This window comes from Oncorhynchus keta, chromosome 23 (assembly GCF_023373465.1).
Source record: "Oncorhynchus keta strain PuntledgeMale-10-30-2019 chromosome 23, Oket_V2, whole genome shotgun sequence".
Taxonomy (NCBI): domain Eukaryota; kingdom Metazoa; phylum Chordata; class Actinopteri; order Salmoniformes; family Salmonidae; genus Oncorhynchus; species Oncorhynchus keta.
The window spans coordinates 125,832-146,168 of record NC_068443.1 but is presented as its reverse complement, the minus strand read 5'-3'; the positions used below and the strand labels follow the sequence as shown (position 1 = coordinate 146,168).

General features: G+C 47.9%; 2 protein-coding genes and 2 long non-coding RNA genes across 10 annotated transcripts in view; 1 reads left to right on the top strand and 3 right to left on the bottom strand.

The window, feature by feature from the left end:
* Nucleotides 1-16,770, top strand: part of usp33 (ubiquitin specific peptidase 33) — a 99,506-nt gene extending 82,736 nt beyond the window's left edge. For all 5 annotated transcript variants that reach the window (XM_052475863.1, XM_052475862.1, XM_052475865.1 and 2 more), the window contains exons 18-23: nucleotides 3,293-3,462; nucleotides 3,621-3,702; nucleotides 5,118-5,226; nucleotides 12,879-12,981; nucleotides 16,143-16,211; nucleotides 16,594-16,770. In XM_052475863.1, the coding sequence (XP_052331823.1) occupies nucleotides 3,293-3,462; nucleotides 3,621-3,702; nucleotides 5,118-5,226; nucleotides 12,879-12,981; nucleotides 16,143-16,211; nucleotides 16,594-16,754 (694 nt within the window). In that variant the 3' untranslated portion in view covers nucleotides 16,755-16,770. The remainder of the gene's footprint in view (nucleotides 1-3,292; nucleotides 3,463-3,620; nucleotides 3,703-5,117; nucleotides 5,227-12,878; nucleotides 12,982-16,142; nucleotides 16,212-16,593) is intronic.
* LOC127910847 (uncharacterized) lies at nucleotides 3,713-5,028 on the bottom strand. The gene is made up of 3 exons (XR_008076332.1): nucleotides 4,262-5,028; nucleotides 3,956-4,087; nucleotides 3,713-3,867 (listed from the first exon to the last, which is right to left on the bottom strand). It is a non-coding gene; the product is annotated as an uncharacterized LOC127910847 (long non-coding RNA).
* Nucleotides 14,596-16,131, bottom strand: LOC127910846 (uncharacterized). 3 transcript variants are annotated; one of them, XR_008076331.1, is made up of 3 exons: nucleotides 15,213-16,131; nucleotides 15,073-15,177; nucleotides 14,596-15,037 (listed from the first exon to the last, which is right to left on the bottom strand). It is a non-coding gene; the product is annotated as an uncharacterized LOC127910846 (long non-coding RNA). The 3 variants fall into 3 exon arrangements; XR_008076329.1 differs by having other exon boundaries at nucleotides 14,596-15,002; XR_008076330.1 differs by having other exon boundaries at nucleotides 14,596-14,967.
* A 1,561-nt stretch (nucleotides 16,771-18,331) lies between the features above and the next one.
* On the bottom strand, nucleotides 18,332-20,116 carry LOC127911125 (putative uncharacterized protein ENSP00000383309). Its single transcript, XM_052477383.1, has one exon. The coding sequence runs from the start codon at nucleotides 20,114-20,116 to the stop codon at nucleotides 18,332-18,334; it is 1,785 nt and encodes a 594-aa protein (XP_052333343.1).
* Between the last annotated feature and the right edge of the window lie 221 nt (nucleotides 20,117-20,337).

Sequence of the window (20,337 nt, the reverse complement as noted above, 5' to 3'; positions counted from 1 at the left end):
ATTTACACTAAATCCCCCTTGAGGCAGTGTTAGATTATAATTTACACTAAATCCCCCTTGAGGCAGTGTTAGATTATAATTTACACTAAATCCTCCCTTGAGGCAGTGTTAGATTATAATTTACACTAAATCCTCCCTTGAGGCAGTGTTGGACTATAATTTACACTAAATCCTCCCTTGAGGCAGTGTTACAGATTATAATTTACACTAAATCCTCCCTTGAGGCAGTGTTAGATTATAATTTACACTAAATCCTCCCTTGAGGCAGTGTTGGATTATAATTTACACTGAACAAAAATATAAACGTGACATTTTAAAAATATTTTACTAAATTACAGTTAATATAAGGACATCGTGCCCTAATCTATGAATTATACACGACTGGGAATACCGATATGCATCTGTTGGTCACAGATACCTTAAAAAATGTGTTATTTTAGATTCTGAACTAAATGTTGAATCACAAATCAGGAATGTGACCAAAATAGCTTTTTACCAGCTGAGGAACATTGCCAAGATGCAGCCGTTTCTCTCTCCGGCTGATACAGAGAGACTCATCCATGCTTTTATTACAAGCAGACTTGACTACTGTAATTCTCTCCTGTCTGGTCTACCCAGGAAAGACATTGGACAACTGCAAAACATACAGAATGCTGCAGCGTGGCTACTGACCAAGACCAGACAGAGAACACATTACACCGGTTTAATGGTCTCTGCACTGGCTGCCTGCTAGTTTTAGAATGACATTTCAATATTTTTCTTTTGGTTTTTAAATCAATCCATGGTTGTGCACCTCAATACATGTCAGACATGCTTTAAGTTATGTACCCTCAGGTCCCCTGGCCTTTTAACTATCCTAAAGCCTAGGACCAAGAGGCATAGAGAGACAGCCTTTAACTATCCTAAAGCCTAGGACCAAGAGGCATAGAGAGACAGCCTTTAACTATCCTAAAGCCTAGAACCAAGAGGCATAGAGACACAGCCTTTAGTTACTATGCCCCCAGCCTTTAGTTACTATGCCCACAACCTTTAGTTACTATGCCCACAGCCTTTAGTTACTATGCCCCCAGCCTTTAGTTACTATGCCCCCAGCCTTTAGTTACTATGCCTCCAGCCTTTAGTTACTATGCCCCCAGCCTCTAGTTACTATGCCCCCAGCCTTTAGTTACTATGCCCACAACCTTTAGTTACTATGCCCACAGCCTTTAGTTACTATGCCCCCAGCCTTTAGTTACTATGCCTCCAGCCTTTAGTTACTATGCCTCCAGCCTTTAGTTACTATGCCCCCAGCCTCTAGTTACTATGCCCACAACCTTTAGTTACTATGCCCACAGCCTTTAGTTACTATGCCCCCAGCCTCTAGTTACTATGCCCCCAGCCTCTAGTTACTATGCCCCCAGCCTCTAGTTACTATGCCCCCAGCCTTTAGTTACTATGCCCCCAGCCTTTAGTTACTATGCCCCAGCCTTTAGTTACTATGGCCCCAGCCTCTAGTTACTATGCCCCTAGTTACTATGCCCCCAGCCCCTAGTTACTATGCCCCCAGCCCCTAGTTACTATGCCCCCAGCCCCTAGTTACTATGCCCCCAGCCTCTAGTTACTATGCCCCCAGCCTCTAGTTACTATGCCCCCAGCCTCTAGTTACTATGCCCCTAGTTACTATGCCTCCAGCCTTTAGTTACTATGCCCCTAGTTACTATGCCCCCAGCCTCTAGTTACTATGCCCCTAGTTACTATGCCTCCAGCCTTTAGTTACTATGCCCCTAGTTACTATGCCCCCAGCCCCTAGTTACTATGCCCCTAGTTACTATGCCCCCAGCCTTTAGTTACTATGCCCCCAGCCTGTAGTTACTATGCCCCCAGCCTTTATACTATGCCCCCAGCCTTTAGTTACTATGCCCCTAGTTACTATGCCCCCAGCCCCTAGTTACTATGCCCCTAGTTACTATGCCCCCAGCCTTTAGTTACTATGCCCCCAGCCTTTAGTTACTATGCCCCCAGCCTGTAGTTACTATGCCCCCAGCCCCTAGTTACTATGCCCCTAGTTACTATGCCCCTAGTTACTATGCCCCTAGTTACTATGCCCCTAGATACTATGCCCCCAGCCTTTAGATACTATGCCCCGAGTTACTATGCCCCCAGCCTTTAGTTACTATGCCCCTAGTTACTATGCCCCCAGCCTTTAGTTACTATGCCCCTAGTTACTATGCCCCCAGCCTCTAGTTACTATGCCCCCAGCCAGAGACCCTGAGGGGGGCTGAAACTGTGGACATATTTAAAATAAATCTTAAAACACATCTTTTTAGCTTTGCTTTTCCTCTGGGTGTTTCTTAGTAGTTCAGTCATTCTTTCGTTTTTAAAAAATCTGTTTGTCTTCTAAATATTTCAGCTTTTATTTATTGTTTTTTATAAATTGTATTCCTGTAAAGCACATTGCGTTGCATTCCATGTCTGAAATATGCTGTATAAATAAAGCTTGATTTGAGGTGATGGTGGAGGATGAATGGCACAACAACGGGCCTCAGGATCTCGTCACGGTATCTCTGTGCATTCAAATTGCCATCAATAAAATGCAATTGTGTTTGTTGTCCGTAGCTTATGCCTGCCCATACCATAACCCCACCGTTACCATGGGGCACTCTGTTCACAACGTTGACATCACTAAACCCCTCGCCCACACGACACCACACACGCTGTCTGCCCAGTACAGTTCAAACAGGGATTCATCCTTGAAGAGCACACTTCTCCAGCGTGCCAGTGGCCATCAAAGGTGATCATTTGCTCACTGAAGTTGGACGTAATTATCTAAAACCACGTTATGGTAGAGAAATTAACATTCAATTCTCTGGCAACAGCTTTGGTGGAGATTCCTGCAGTCAGCATGCCAATTGCACGCTCCCTCAACTTGACACATCTGTGGCATCGTGTTGCGTGACAAAACTGCACATCTTAGTGGCCTTTTATTGTCCCCAGCACAAGGTGCACCTGTGTAATGATCATGCTGCTTGATATTCCACACCTGTCAGGAGGATGGATTATCTTGGCAAAAGGAGAAATGCTCACTAACGGGGATGTAAACAAATTTGTGCACAAAATTTGAGCGAAATAAGCTTTTTGCGTGTATGGAACATTTCTGGGATCTTTTATTTCAGCTCATAAAACATGAGACCAACACTTAACATGTTGCATTTTATTTTTGTTCAATATAATTGTTTTCTGTAAGAAAGGAAGACCCTGATTTAGTGCCAATCTTAATTTCTTCAGTTTAGCGTTAATAATTGTTCCCCTCCAGGAAGAGCAACGAGGAGGCGCTGAAGGAGAGGAGGAGGGTGACCGGTCTACTGAACATGACAGAGCCCAGCCTGCTACAGTTCTACGTCTCCAGACAGTGGCTCAACAAGTTCAAGACCTTCGCTGAGCCTGGACCAATCTCCAACGACAACTTCCTCTGTTCACACGGAGGTGTGGAGATCGCTGAATCTGTCAATCAATCAATCAATCGAGGGCTTGTACTAGTCCGAGTCATTTCATCAATAGAAGTTGAGAGAAATGGAAATGTTATTGACTAAATGAAGCTCATAATGAAGTGGTTACAGTGTTTTTAAATGTTGTGTTATCAGGTGTGCCGCCTGCCAAAGCAGCGTTCATTGATGATCTGGTCGTGATGCTGCCTCAGAACGTGTGGGACCACCTCTACAGCAGGTAGATATTCTAATGAAGAGATAATGTCCTAACCTCTACAACAGGTAGATATTCTAATGAAGAGATAATGTCCTAACCTCTACAACGGGTAGATATTCTAATGAAGAGATAATGTCCTAACCTCTACAGCAGGTAGATATTCTAATGAAGAGATAATGTCCTAACCTCTACAACAGGTAGATATTCTAATGAAGAGATAATGTCCTAACCTCTACAACGGGTAGATATTCTAATGAAGAGATAATGTCCTAACCTCTACAGCAGGTAGATATTCTAATGAAGAGATAATGTCCTAACCTCTACAGCAGGTAGATATTCTAATGAAGAGATAATGTCCTAACCTCTACAGCAGGTAGATATTCTAATGAAGAGATAATGTCCTAACCTCTACAGGAGGTAGATATTCTAATGAAGAGATAATGTCCTAACCTCTACAGGAGGTAGATATTCTAATGAAGAGATAATGTCCTAACCTCTACAGCGGGTAGATATTCTAATGAAGAGAATGTCCTAACCTCTACAGCAGGTAGATATTCTAATGACGAGATAATGTCCTAACCTCTACAGCAGGTAGATATTCTAATGAAGAGATAATGTCCTAACCTCTACAGCAGGTAGATATTCTAATGAAGAGATAATGTCCTAACCTCTACAGCAGGTAGATATTCTAATGAAGAGATAATGTCCTAACCTCTACAGCAGGTAGATATTCTAATGAAGAGATAATGTCCTAACCTCTACAGCAGGTAGATATTCTAATGAAGAGATAATGTCCTAACCTCTACAGCAGGTAGATATTCTAATGAAGAGATAATGTCCTAACCTCTACAGCAGGTAGATATTCTAATGAAGAGATAATGTCCTAACCTCTACAGCGGGTAGATATTCTAATGAAGAGATATCCTAACCTCTACAGCGGGTAGATATTCTAATGAAGAGATAATGTCCTAACCTCTACAGCAGGTAGATGTTCTAATGAAGAGATAATGTCCTAACCGCTACAGCAGGTAGATATTCTAATGAAGAGATAATGTCCTAACCTCTACAGCAGGTAGATATTCTAATGAAGAGATAATGTCCTAACCTCTACAGCAGGTAGATATTCTAATGAAGAGATAATGTCCTAACCTCTACAGCAGGTAGATATTCTAATGAAGAGATAATGTCCTAACCTCTACAGCAGGTAGATATTCTAATGAAGAGATAATGTCCTAACCTCTACAGCAGGTAGATATTCTAATGAAGAGATAATGTCCTAACCTCTACAGCAGGTAGATATTCTAATGAAGAGATAATGTCCTAACCTCTACAGCAGGTAAACACCCATTAGAGATGCAGTATATATTACGCCCAAGAGGCTGAAAGTCTGTGGTCACTGGTCAGGTGTGTTAGTAAGCTGTGATTGGTCTGTTCAGGTATGGAGGCGGGCCTGCTGTCAACCACCTGTATGTGTGTCACACGTGCCAGACGGAGATTGAGAAGTTGGAGAAGAGACGCAAGACTGAGTTGGACATGTTTGTCCGGGTAAGGAGAAATATGGTGGGAATGGCCTCTAACCTACAGTCGAAGTTGGAGGTTTGAGTCATTAAAACTCGTTTTTCAACCACTCCACATTTCTTGTTAAACTATAGTTTTTAGCAAGTCGGTTAGGACATCTACTTTGTGCATGACACAAGTAATTTTTACAATTGTTTACAGACAGATTATTTCACTTATAATTCACTATCACAATTCCAGTGGGTCAGAAGTTTACATACACTAAGTTGACTGTGCCTTTAAACAGCTTGGAAAATTCCAGAAAATGATGTCATGGCTTTAGAAGCTTCTGATAGGCTAATTGACATAATGGGAATGGAGTGGCCATCACACAGCCCTGATCTCAATCCTATAGAAATTGTGTGGGCAGAACTGAAAAGGCGTGTGCGAGCAAGGAGGCCTACAAACCTGACTCAGTTACAGATAAACCACCCGTACTATAGACACACTGGCTGGCTACAGATAAACCACCCGTACTATAGACACACTGGCTGGCTACAGATAAACCACCCGTACTATAGACACACTGGCTGGCTACAGATAAACCACCCGTACTATAGACACACTGGCTGGCTACAGATAAACCACCCGTACTATAGACACACTGGCTGGCTACAGATAAACCACCCGTACTATAGACACACTGGCTGGCTACAGATAAACCACCCGTACTATAGACACACTGGCTGGCTACAGATAAACCACCCGTACTATAGACACACTGGCTGGCTACAGATAAACCACCCGTACTATAGACACACTGGCTGGCTACAGATAAACCACCCGTACTATAGACACACTGGCTGGCTACAGATAAACCACCCGTACTATAGACACACTGGCTGGCTACAGATAAACCACCCGTACTATAGACACACTGGCTGGCTACAGATAAACCACCCGTACTATAGACACACTGGCTGGCTACAGATAAACCACCCGTACTATAGACACACTGGCTGGCTACAGATAAACCACCCGTACTATAGACACACTGGCTGGCTACAGATAAACCACCCGTACTATAGACACACTGGCTGGCTACAGATAAACCACCCGTACTATAGACACACTGACTAAAGATAAACCACCCGTACTATAGACACACTGACTAAAGATAAACCACCCGTACTATAGACACACTGACTAAAGATAAACCACCCGTACTATAGACACACTGGCTAAAGCTAAACCACCCGTACTATAGACACTGGCTAAAGCTAAACCACCCGTACTATAGACACTGGCTAAAGCTAAACCACCCGTACTATAGACACACTGGCTAAAGATAAACCACCCGTACTATAGACACACTGGCTAAAGCTAAACCACCCGTACTATAGACACTGGCTAAAGATAAACCACCCGTACTATAGACACTGGCTAAAGCTAAACCACCCGTACTATAGACACACTGGCTAAAGATAAACCACCCGTACTATAGACACTGGCTAAAGCTAAACCACCCGTACTATAGACACTGGCTAAAGATAAACCACCCGTACTATAGACACTGGCTAAAGCTAAACCACCCGTACTATAGACACACTGGCTAAAGCTAAACCACCCGTACTATAGACACTGGCTAAAGCTAGCACTGGGGGACATGCCGTGCCCCCCTTGCAGCACTGGGGGACATGCCGTGCCCCCCCTTGCAGCACTGGGGGACATGCCGTGCCCCCCTTGCAGCACTGGGGGACATGCCGTGCCCCCCCTTGCAGCACTGGGGGACATGCCGTGCCCCCCCTTGCAGCACTGGGGGACATGCCGTGCCCCCCTTGCAGCACTGGGGGACATGCCGTGCCCCCCTTGCAGCACTGGGGGACATGCCGTGCCCCCCTTGCAGCACTGGGGGACATGCCGTGCCCACACCCCCTGCTGGCACCTGCCACGTCTATTTCTATGGGCACAAACTGCTACCACCGTTGTAAGCAGAGAGAATATTTTGACATCCGCATTTTAAAGCAACATGTCTTTGCTATTCTATACATTTTCCCATGTCTGTGTATTCATGTGATATCAGAGTGACTCAAACATTACAACAATATCCAGTCCTGACATGACTCGGACACATTTTGGTTGAATGCATTCAGTTGTGCAACAGAGGTATCTCCCTTCCCTATTTACACGCTATGTCTGAGAGCACTTCTTCTTTTTTTTAACGAAACTTGGGTGAGCGATGCGTCTTGCCATTTTGATCCGGCATCTACAAAATTACACTGATTGGCCCAAGGTGGGAGCTCGAGGAAGTCACACGAGGAAGAAGGAAAGCTAGCGGGATAACTGGGCACAAAATCTGTCTTCTCCAGCAGGGCTTCACCAAAAACAGTGGAAAATGAATAACTATAAATAAAATTAATACATAACTACTTATTAATCATGGCCATAAGGCTGCCTCCCTGGCATTCACTTCCTTCTCCCACCTCCACATCTGAACCCTTCTGGGAGGGAGAGGAGCCCACAGCTGCAGTGTATTTTCTCACTCTCCATCACAAAGACTCCTACTCTCCAGGTGCTCTCATTTGTTGACTTCTGTAACCACAAAAGCTATGGATTCATGCATGTTAACATTAGAAGCCTCCTCCCTAAGTTTGCTTTATTCACTGCTTAAGCACATTCTGCCAACTCTGTCTTAGCCGTGTCTGAATCCTGGCTTAGGAAAACCACCAAAACCCCTGAAATTTCCATCCCTAACTATAACATAATTGAGAATTTCAAGAAGCATTTTTCTACGGCTGGTCATGCTTTCCACCCTGCTACCCCTACCCCAGTGAACAGCCCTGCGCTCCCCACAGCAACTCACCCAAACCTCCCCCACTTCTCCTTCACCCAATTCCAGATGGCTGATGTTCTGAAAGAGCTGCAAAATCTGGACCCCTACAAATCAGCCGGGCTAGACAATCTGGACCCTCTCTAAAATTATCCGCCGAAATGATTGCAACCCCTATTACTAGTCTGTTCAACCTCTCTTTCATATTGTCTGAGATATCATAACCGCCATCGATAAGAGACAATACTGTGCAGCCATATTCATCGACCTGGCTAAGGGTTTCGGCTCTGTCAATCACCACATTCTTATCGGCAGACTCAACAGCCTTGGTTTCTCAAATGACTGCCTTGCCTGGTTCACCAACTACTTCTCTGAGAGAGTTCAGTGTGTCAAATCAGAGGGCCTGTTGTCCGGACCTCTGGCAGTCTCTATGGGGGTGCCACAAGGGTTCAATTCTCAGGCCGACTCTCTTCTCAGTATACTTCAATGATGTCGCTCTCGCTGCTGGTGATTCTTTGATCCACCTCTACCCAGACGACACAATTCTGTATATATCTGGCCCTTCTTTGGACGCTGTGTTAACAAACAACACTCCTTCTGTGGCCTTCAACTGCTCTTAAATGCAAGTAAAACTAAATGCATGCTCTTCAACCGATCGCTGTCTGCTCGTCCAGCATCACTACTCTGGACAGTTCTGACTTATAATATGTGGACAACTACAAAAACCTAGGTGTCTGGTTAGACTAAACTCTCCTTCCAATCCAAAATTAAATCTAGAATTGGCTTCCTATTTCGCAACAAAGCCTCCGTCACTCATGCTGCCAAACATACCCTCGTAAAACTGACCATCCTACCGATCCTCGACTTCGGCGATGACATTTACAAAATAGCCTCCAACACTCTACTCAGAACTGGATGTAGTATATCACAGTGCCATCTGTTTTGTCACCAAAGCCCCATATACCACCCACCACTGTGACCTGTATACTCTCGGCGGCTGGCCCTCACTTCATATTCGTCGCCAAACCCACTGGCTCCAGGCCATCTACAAGTCTTTGCTAGGTAAAGCCCCGCCTTATCTCAGCTCACTGGTCACCATAGCAGCACCCACCCGTAGCACATGCTCCAGCAGGTATATCTCACTGGTCACCCCCAAAGCCTATTCCTCCTTTGGCCGCCTCTCCTTCCAGTTCTCTGCTGCCAATGACTGGAACGAACTGCAAAAATCTCTGAAGCTGGAGACTCTTACCTCCCTCACTAGCTTTAAGCACCAGCTGTCAGAGCAGCTCACAGATCACTGCACCTTTACATAGCCCATCCACCTACCTCATCCCCATACTGTATTTATTAATTTATCTTGCTCCTTTGCACCCCAGTATCTCAACTTGCACATGCATTTTCTGCACATCCTACCATTCCAGTGTTTTAATTGTTATATTGTAATTACATTGCCACCATGGCCTATTTATTGCCTTACCTCTCTTATCCTACCTCATTTGCACATGCTGTACATAGATTTTTCTACTGTATTATTGATTGATTGTTTGTTTATTCCATGTGTTATGTGTCGAATTGCTTTATCTTATCCAGGTCGCAGTTGTAAATGAGAACTTGTTCTCAACTAGCCTACTCAGTTAAATAAAGGAGAAATTAAATTAAATTAAAAAGATCCTGAAAAGACATCCGATGAAGTACAACATTAACCAAAACATGAGCAAAGTAGAGTTGTAAAGTTTCTGTAGCTAAACTCCCACACACTTTATCATAATATAATAATATATGCCATTTAGCAGACGCTTTTATCCAAAGCGACTTAGTCATGTGTGCATACATTCTACGTATGGGTGGTCCCGGGAATCGAACCCACTACCCTGGCGTTACAAGCGCCATGCTCTACCAACTGAGCCACAGAAGGACCACACTTTATCGAGTGCATCCAACTTTCACCATAACACGGGTATAATCATTACTTCAAAGAGTTCCGTTTTTGCAATGAAAACTACCGTTTCTATTGGACAGCAAATGAAAACGCTGGTTTTCATTGCAAAACAAACATTTTGTGACTGTTTGGGGTAGTGATTTAAACCCCTATGTGCAATGACGCTAGCTAGCAAACTAGGCTAACGTTAAATAGGAAATAAACCGCAATTAACCTTAAGCTAACATTTTTGTTGGAACATTTATAACTTCTAATCCTGCTAAAGGCTTGCAGTTGCCTGCAAGTCTGTATGATGAAATAGTCGTGATCAATCTGAAGAGGGCCGTCGCAGAATCTTCACCGTCTTCCGAGTTGTTTACTTGGGAGGGTTCTATGCTTCCAACTTTGTGGCCACAGTTATGGAAAGGCCTAACGTGTTTTCGGCATGAAAATGCCCCCGTGCACAAAGCTAGGTCCATACAGAAATGGTTTGTCGAGATCGGTGTGGAAGAACTTGACTGGCCTGCACAGAGCCCTGACCTCAACCCCATTGAACACCTTTGGCATGAATTGGAATGCGGACTGCGAGCCAGGCCTAATAGCCCAACATCAGTGCCCGACCTCACTAATGCTCTTGTGGCTGAATGGAAGCAAGTCCCCTCAGCAATGTTCCAACATCTAGTGGAAAGCCAGAAGAGTGGATGCTGTTATTGCTGCAAAGGAAGACTAACGCCTATTATTTGCCATGATTTTGGAATGAGATGTTCGACGAGCAGGTGTCCACATCACTAATGATCTATTTATGGTCCAAACACACCAACAGAGTCATGAAGAGGACACGACAACGCCACTACTCCTCCGCAGGAGGATGAAAAGATTTGGGCCCTTAGGTCCTCAGAACGTTCTACAGCTAAGTCCCGTCGTAAGCTACGTGGAATTTCTTTAAGAAGGTCATGCCAAGGATCATTTTGCCAATTGATTTTGAATTAAGACCCCTTGAAGTATCAAAAATATATATAATAAATTAACATTTTTATTTGGCCTTAGTGCTATTAGCCCATATAAACACATTGAATAACGAACAGATCGTCCGCACCAACAACAAAACATCTAAAGGAAGTTTGTTCTGAAGTGTCTGAGAGAGAGAGAAGAAAATGGTCATTTAATATATATATATATATAACCCCTTATTTTTGGCAATAAACAGTCTCAATTCATTGTAATTATTTTTATTTATTTTTTATTTAACTAGGTAAGTCAGTTAAGAACAAATTCTTATTTTCAATGACTGCCTAGGAACAGTGGGTTAACTGCCTTGTTCAGGGGCAGAACGACAGCTTTTTACCTTGTCAGCTTGGGGATTCGATCTCGCTACGTTTCGGTTACTGGCCCAACGCTCTTTCCTCAGGGGCACGGACATCGACCTTAGGGGGTTTTAATGCACATTAGATTTACTCAGGGGCACGGACATCGACCTTAGGGGGTTTTAATGCACATTAGATTTCCTCAGGGGCACGGACATTGTCAGCTTGGGGATTCGATCTCGCTACGTTTCGGTTACTGGCCCAACGCTCTTTCCTCAGGGGCACGGACATCGACCTTAGGGGGTTTTAATGCACATTAGATTTACTCAGGGGCACGGACATCGACCTTAGGGGGTTTTAATGCACATTAGATTTCCTCAGGGGCACGGACATCGACCTTAGGGGGTTTTAATGCACATTAGATTTTCTCAGGGGCATGGACATCGACCTTAGGGGGTTTTAATGCACATTAGATTTCCTCAGGGGCACGGACATCGACCTTAGGGGGTTTTAATGCACATTAGATTTCCTCAGGGGCACGGACATTGACCTTAGGGGGTTTTAATGCACATTAGATTTCCTCAGGGGCACGGACATTGACCTTAGGGGTTTTAATGCACATTAGATTTCCTCAGGGGCACGCACATCGACCTTAGGGGTTTTAATGCACATTAGATTTCCTCAGGGGCACGCACATCGACCTTAGGGGTTTTAATGCACATTAGATTTCCTCAGGGGCACGGACATCGACCTTAGGGGTTTTAATGCACACAGCTTTTGATAATTTGCATTTCGAATAGTTCAATTGCAGCTTTCACTTTCAGCATTTTAAACAATTTCTTCATTTTCTACATTTATCATTTACACACCGTCATGTTTCTGTTGACTTAACTATTCCTCTACAATTTATTTTTTTAAATTATGTTCAACAGAATAATTATTCTCCTGACTGTGCATTTGACAGTTCTTAATTTCGCCACTAAAGGGTGATCAGCCGATTTTCTAGGGGTCTGTGCTCCTGAAGTTGACTATTTTTGTGCTTGCCAGTTAGCTAGCAGTTCTCGGCTGTTAGCAGCCGTACTGTTGATTAAAAACTGATGGTTGCCGACATTTTTTGTTGTTGTCATTACTGAGTTATTTAATGTAACACATTAAACTTCTTAAAACAATTCATTTAGACCTAATGTTTATTTGAAATGTGTGCCATTGCCCAGCTATGAAAAGGGAAAGTTGGCTATTTTGAGACTCAAATTTTACGGTAGCCATGTTATTTTAAAAACAAATCTTGCCTTTTCATTGTTGGAAAGTTAACATTTCACTGTTAGTCTACACCTGTCTATAAAGCATATCACTATTGAGATACGGCCACTGACTGCACACAGACAGGATGGCAGGGAGGGAGAAGGGGGGAGAAGGGGGGCAGAGGAGGAGAGGAGGGGGAGAAGGGGGAATAGAAGAGTGGTAAATAAATACATGTTGTAAACTAAGTGAAATGATGATCTTTCAATCTTCTTTCTTCCTCTTACATCTCTCCCTCCACCCCCTTTTTCCCCCACCCATTCCCTCTTTTTCCCCCCACCCATTCCCTCTTTTTCCCCCCACCCATTCCCTCTTTTTTCCCTATCTCCTCCCCTCTCCCCCCCACCAGCTGAACAAGGCGTTTCAGGAGGAAGAATCTCCAGTGGTCATATACTGCATCAGCATGCAGTGGTTCAGAGAGTGGGAGGGCTTCGTCAAGGGAAAGGACAATGGTGAGTGGCTGGTTCAGAGAGTGGGAGGGCTTCGTCAAGGGAAAGGACAATGGTGAGTGGCTGGTTCAGAGAGTGGGAGGGCTTCGTCAAGGGAAAGGACAATGGTGAGTGGCTGGTTCAGAGAGTGGGAGGGCTTCGTCAAGGGAAAGGACAATGGTGAGTGGCTGGTTCAGAGAGTGGGAGGGCTTCGTCAAGGGAAAGGACAATGGTGAGTGGCTGGTTCAGAGAGTGGGAGGGCTTCGTCAAGGGAAAGGACAATGGTGAGTGGCTGGTTCAGAGAGTGGGAGGGCTTCGTCAAGGGAAAGGACAATGGTGAGTGGCTGGTTCAGAGAGTGGGAGGGCTTCGTCAAGGGAAAGGACAATGGTGAGTGGCTGGTTCAGAGAGTGGGAGGGCTTCGTCAAGGGAAAGGACAATGGTGAGTGGCTGGTTCAGGGAGTGGGAGGGCTTCGTTAAGGTAAAGGACAATGGTGAGTGGCTGGTTCAGAGAGTGGGAGGGCTTCGTCAAGGGAAAGGACAATGGTGAGTGGCTGGTTCAGGGAGTGGGAGGGCTTCGTCAAGGGAAAGGACAATGGTGAGTGGCTGGTTCAGGGAGTGGGAGGGCTTCGTTAAGGTAAAGGACAATGGTGAGTGGCTGGTTCAGAGAGTGGGAGGGCTTCGTCAAGGGAAAGGACAATGGTGAGTGGCTGGTTCAGGGAGTGGGAGGGCTTCGTCAAGGGAAAGGACAATGGTGAGTGGCTGGTTCAGGGAGTGGGAGGGCTTTGTCAAGGGAAAGGACAATGGTGAGTGGCTGGTTCAGGGAGTGGGAGGGCTTCGTCAAGGGAAAGGACAATGGTGAGTGGCTGGTTCAGGGAGTGGGAGGGCTTCGTCAAGGGGAAAGGATAATGGTGAGTGGCTGGTTCAGGGAGTGGGAGGGCTTCGTCAAGGGGAAAGGATAATGGTGAGTGGCTGGTTCAGAGTGGGAGGGCTTCGTCAAGGGAAAGGACAATGGTGAGTGGCTGGTTCAGAGTGGGAGGGCTTCGTTAAGGGAAAGGACAATGGTGAGTGGCTGGTTCAGGGAGTGGGAGGGCTTCGTTAAGGTAAAGGACAATGGTGAGTGGCTGGTTCAGGGAGTGGGAGGGCTTCGTCAAGGGAAAGGACAATGGTGAGTGGCTGGTTCAGGGAGTGGGAGGGCTTCGTCAAGGGAAAGGACAATGGTGAGTGGCTGGTTCAGGGAGTGGGAGGGCTTCGTTAAGGTAAAGGACAATGGTGAGTGGCTGGTTCAGAGAGTGGGAGGGCTTCGTCAAGGGAAAGGACAATGGTGAGTGGCTGGTTCAGGGAGTGGGAGGGCTTCGTCAAGGGAAAGGACAATGGTGAGTGGCTGGTTCAGGGAGTGGGAGGGCTTTGTCAAGGGAAAGGACAATGGTGAGTGGCTGGTTCAGGGAGTGGGAGGGCTTCGTCAAGGGAAAGGACAATGGTGAGTGGCTGGTTCAGGGAGTGGGAGGGCTTCGTCAAGGGGAAAGGATAATGGTGAGTGGCTGGTTCAGGGAGTGGGAGGGCTTCTCAAGGGAAAGGACAATGGTGAGTGGCTGGTTCAGAGTGGGAGGGCTTCGTCAAGGGAAAGGACAATGGTGAGTGGCTGGTTCAGAGTGGGAGGGCTTCGTTAAGGGAAAGGACCATGGTGAGTGGCTGGTTCAGAGGGTGGGAGGGCTAAAGCACTGGGAGTCCCTGCCCCCTAGCTGTGACCTCAGGACCAATTGTAAATGTTCCACTTCACTCCACTGTAGTGGTCTGTCTTCCTCTGGTTGTTGTTCCACTGTAGTGGTCTGTCTTCCTCTGGTTGTTGTTCTACTGTAGTGGTCTGTCTTCCTCTGGTTGTTGTTCTACTGTAGTGGTCTGTCTTCCTCTGGTTGTTGTTCCACTGTAGTGGTCTGTCTTCCTCTGGTTGTTGTTCTACTGTAGTGGTCTGTCTTCCTCTGGTTGTTGTTCCACTGTAGTGGTCTGTCTTCCTCTGGTTGTTGTTCTACTGTAGTGGTCTGTCTTCCTCTGGTTGTTGCTCCACTGTAGTGGTCTGTCTTCCTCTGGTTGTTGTTCCACTGTAGTGGTCTGACTACCTCTGGTTGTTGTTCCACTGTAGTGGTCTGTCTTCCTCTGGTTGTTGTTCTACTGTAGTGGTCTGTCTTCCTCTGGTTGTTGTTCCACTGTAGTGGTCTGTCTTCCTCTGGTTGTTGTTCCACTGTAGTGGTCTGTCTACCTCTGGTTGTTGTTCCACTGTAGTGGTCTGTCTTCCTCTGGTTGTTGTTCCACTGTAGTGGTCTGTCTTCCTCTGGTTGTTGTTCCACTGTAGTGGTCTGTCTTCCTCTGGTTGTTGTTCCACTGTAGTGGTCTGTCTTCCTCTGGTTGTTGTTCTACTGTAGTGGTCTGTCTTCCTCTGGTTGTTGTTCCACTGTAGTGGTCTGTCTTCCTCTGGTTGTTGTTCCACTGTAGTGGTCTGTCTTCCTCTGGTTGTTGTTCCACTGTAGTGGTCTGTCTTCCTCTGGTTGTTGTTCTACTGTAGTGGTCTGTCTTCCTCTGGTTGTTGTTCCACTGTAGTGGTCTGTCTTCCTCTGGTTGTTGTTCCACTGTAGTGGTCTGTCTTCCTCTGGTTGTTGTTCTACTGTAGTGGTCTGTCTTCCTCTGGTTGTTGCTCCACTGTAGTGGTCTGTCTTCCTCTGGTTGTTGTTCTACTGTAGTGGTCTGTCTTCCTCTGGTTGTTGTTCCACTGTAGTGGTCTGTCTTCCTCTGGTTGTTGTTCTACTGTAGTGGTCTGTCTTCCTCTGGTTGTTGTTCCACTGTAGTGGTCTGTCTTCCTCTGTTTGTTGTTCTACTGTAGTGGTCTGTCTTCCTCTGGTTGTTGTTCTACTGTAGTGGTCTGTCTTCCTCTGGTTGTTGTTCCACTGTAGTGGTCTGTCTTCCTCTGGTTGTTGTTCCACTGTAGTGGTCTGTCTTCCTCTGGTTGTTGCTCCACTGTAGTGACCAGTGAATGGTAGTAAATTCATGTAGACAAATACCTTTTCGACTAATGTTTAGCTCCTATTACAAATGGTAATCTAATCTCATCTTTATATTAAATTAAATACACAAATGTAGTATTTAAGGAATGTAGTATGTGTAATATACCTGCTTTTACCCTCCTCTCTGGAAGATCCACCAGGACCAATCGATAACTCTAAGATAGCAATCAACAGGAACGGCCATCTAACACTCAAACAAGGTAAGAGCCTGACACTGTCAATTAACTCTCTGAATTAGAAATGGAATTGAGCCCAACCTAACTTGCTGTGTTGTCCTGCCAGGACTAGATTATTATTATTATGCACTCAGGGTGAGTCTTAACTGCTTTTGGACTCTGGGGAGATTATTAGGACTGTTATGATAATGACTTCAGGTTAAATGTGACTGTCTCTACAGGAACTGACTCTGGGCAGGTTATAATGACTTCAGGTTAAACATGTCTGTCTCTACAGGAACTGACTCTGGGCAGGTTATAATGACTTCAGGTTAAACATGTCTGTCTCTACAGGACCTGACTCTGGGCAGGTTATTATTACGAGGCAGGTTGAGTTTGTATAACCCATGTTTCTGTGCCTCTCTAGGGGCTGACTCAGGGCAGATCTCTGAGGAGACCTGGAACTTTCTCCACTCCATGCATGGAGGGAGTCCGGTCGTCACGGTCCGGCCCAACGTCTCTCACCCCGAACCGGAGGCGTCCTCGCAGTCCGAGGAGAAGATGGAGGTGGAGACACGCTCCGTTTAACACTACCTAGTCAACAACAACAGGAAACCCCCAACGCCAGGAAACCCCCAACGCCAGCCCTGAGGACAACCTCCCCCAACGCCAGCCCTGAGGACAACCTCCCCCCCAAACGCCAGCCCTGAGGACAACCTCCCCCCCAAACGCCAGCCCTGAGGACAACCTCCCCCCCAAACGCCAGCCCTGAGGACAACCTCCCCCAACGCCAGCCCTGAGGACAACCTCCCCCAACGCCAGCCCTGAGGACAACCTCCCCCCCAACGCCAGCCCTGAGGACAACCTCCCCCAACGCCAGCCCTGAGGACAACCTCCCCCAACGCCAGCCCTGAGGACAACCTCCCCCAACGCCAGCCCTGAGGACAACCTCCCCCAACGCCAGCCCTGAGGACAACCTCCCCCAACGCCAGCCCTGAGGACAACCTCCCCCAACGCCAGCCCTGAGGACAACCTCCCCCAACGCCAGCCCTGAGGACAACCTCCCCCAACGCCAGCCCTGAGGACAACCTCCCCCAACGCCAGCCCTGAGGACAACCTCCCCCAACGCCAGCCCTGAGGACAACCTCCCCCAACGCCAGCCCTGAGGACAACCTCCCCCAACGCCAGCCCTGAGGACAACCTCCCCCAACGCCAGCCCTGAGGACAACCTCCCCCAACGCCAGCCCCGAGGACAACCTCTCCCCCAACGCCAGCCCCGAGGACAACCTCTCCCCCAACGCCAGCCCCGAGGACAACCTCCCCCCCAACGCCAGCCCTGAGGACAACCTCCTCCCCCAACGCCAGCCCTGAGGACAACCTCTCCCCTCCTCCCCCAACGCCAGCCCTGAGGACAACCTCCTCCCCCAACGCCAGCCCTGAGGACAACCTCTCCCCCTCCTCCCCCAACGCCAGCCCTGAGGACAACCTCTCCCCCAACGCCAGCCCTGAGGACAACCCCCCAACGCCAGCCCTGAGGACAACCCCCCCCAACGCCAGCCCTGAGGACAACCCCCAACGCCAGCCCCGAGGACAACCTCCCCCAACGCCAGCCCCGAGGACAACCTCCCCCCCAACACCAGCCCTGAGGACAACCTCCTCCCCCAACGCCAGCCCTGAGGACAACCTCTCCCCCTCCTCCCCCCCAACGCCAGCCCTGAGGACAACCTCTCTCCCTCCCCCCCCAACGCCAGCCCTGAGGACAACCCCCCAACGCCAGCCCTGAGGACAACCCCCCCAACGCCAGCCCTGAGGACAACCCCCAACGCCAGCCCTGAGGACAACCCCCCAACGCCAGCCCTGAGGACAACCCCCAACGCCAGCCCTGAGGACAACCCCCAACGCCAGCCCTGAGGACAACCCCCAACGCCAGCCCTGAGGACAACCCCCAACGCCAGCCCTGAGGACAACCCCCCAACGCCAGCCCCGAGGACAACAACAACTAAAGCCTTTATTTTTTTTCCAAAAGCATTCGATCAAACGACCCCTTTAACCTTGACCTCCACAACATGACGTCTCTTCTTGACTATTGGACAGAAGGAATAAACTTGTCTGAAAATGATATGACAGTCATGTTTGTACATAGATGTATAAATATCTCATTTCTATTAGCACTGTAAAATAATGCGTGGAAACGGCGTCCGGTCGTTTCCAGAACTAAACGGCGTCCGGTTGTTTCCAGAACTAAACGGCGTCCGGTTGTTTCCAGAACTAAACGGCGTCCGGTCGTTTCCAGAACTAAACGGCGTCCGGTCGTTTCCAGAACTAAGCGGCGTCCGGTCGTTTCCAGAACTAAGCGGCGTCCGGTCGTTTCCAGAACTAAGCGGCGTCCGGTCGTTTTCCAGAACTAAACGGAGTCCGGTCGTTTCCAGAACTAAACGGAGTCCGGTCGTTTCCAGAACTAAACGGAGTCCGGTCGTTTCCAGAACTAAACGGAGTCCGGTCGTTTCCAGAACTAAACGGCGTCCGGTCGTTTCCAGAACTAAACGGCGTCCGGTCGTTTCCAGAACTAAACGGCGTCCGGTCGTTTCCAGAACTAAACGGCGTCCGGTCGTTTCCAGAACTAAACGGCGTCCGGTCGTTTCCAGAACTAAACGGCGTCCGGTCGTTTCCAGAACGAGGCGGCGTCCGGTCGTTTCCAGAACTAAACGGCGTCCGGTCGTTTCCAGAACTAAGCGGCGTCCGGTCGTTTCCAGAACTAAACGGCGTCCGGTCGTTTCCAGAACTAAACGGCGTCCGGTCGTTTCCAGAACTAAGCGGCGTCCGGTCGTTTCCAGAACTAAACGGCGTCCGGTCGTTTCTAGAACTAAGCGGCGTCCGGTCGTTTCCAGAACTAAGCGGCGTCCGGTCGTTTCCAGAACTAAGCGGCGTCCGGTCGTTTCCAGAACTAAGCGGCGTCCGGTCGTTTCCAGAACGAAACGGCGTCCGGTCGTTTCCAGAACGAAACGGCGTCCGGTCGTTTCCAGAACTAAGCGGCGTCCGGTCGTTTCCAGAACGAAACGGCGTCCGGTCGTTTCCAGAACTAAACGGCGTCCGGTCGTTTCCAGAACGAGGCGGCGTCCGGTCGTTTCCAGAACTAAACGGCGTCCGGTCGTTTCCAGAACTAAACGGCGTCCGGTCGTTTCCAGAACGAAACGGCGTCCGGTCGTTTCCAGAACGAAACGGCGTCCGGTCGTTTCCAGAACTAAACGGCGTCCGGTCGTTTCCAGAACGAGGCGGCGTCCGGTCGTTTCCAGAACTAAACGGCGTCCGGTCGTTTCCAGAACTAAACGGCGTCCGGTCGTTTCCAGAACGAAACGGCGTCCGGTCGTTTCAGAACGAAACGGCGTCCGGTCGTTTCCAGAACTAAACGGCGTCCGGTCGTTTCCAGAACGAGGCGGCGTCCGGTCGTTTCCAGAACTAAACGGCGTCCGGTCGTTTCCAGAACTAAGCGGCGTCCGGTCGTTTCCAGAACTAAGCGGCGTCCGGTCGTTTCCAGAACTAAGCGGCGTCCGGTCGTTTCCAGAACTAAGCGGCGTCCGGTCGTTTCCAGAACTAAGCGGCGTCCGGTCGTTTCCAGAACGAAACGGCGTCCGGTCGTTTCCAGAACGAAACGGCGTCCGGTCGTTTCCAGAACTAAACGGCGTCCGGTCGTTTCCAGAACTAAACGGCGTCCGGTCGTTTCCAGAACTAAACGGCGTCCGGTCGTTTCCAGAACTAAGCGGCGTCCGGTCGTTTCCAGAACTAAACGGCGTCCGGTCGTTTCCAGAACTAAACGGCTTCCGGTCGTTTCCAGAACTAAGCGGCTTCCGGTCGTTTCCAGAACTAAGCGGCGTCCGGTCGTTTCCAGAACTAAGCGGCGTCCGGTCGTTTCCAGAACTAAGCGGCGTCCGGTCGTTTCCAGAACTAAGCATTTAACCGTTTTGTGTCCAGCTAAAAGGATTATTTCTGCTCATGTTCATTATTTTGTTTTCTCTTGACCAAAAATTGAGCCGATGTCACTCTCTTAAGATGTCTTGTTTGGTGCAAATGGGAAAAGCTAGAAAAATTACAATGCATCTTTACTATAGATATTAAAAAGTTCTTACCTGTTCTAGAAGGGAATGGTTAGAGAAGTGCTAGCTCTTACATGTTC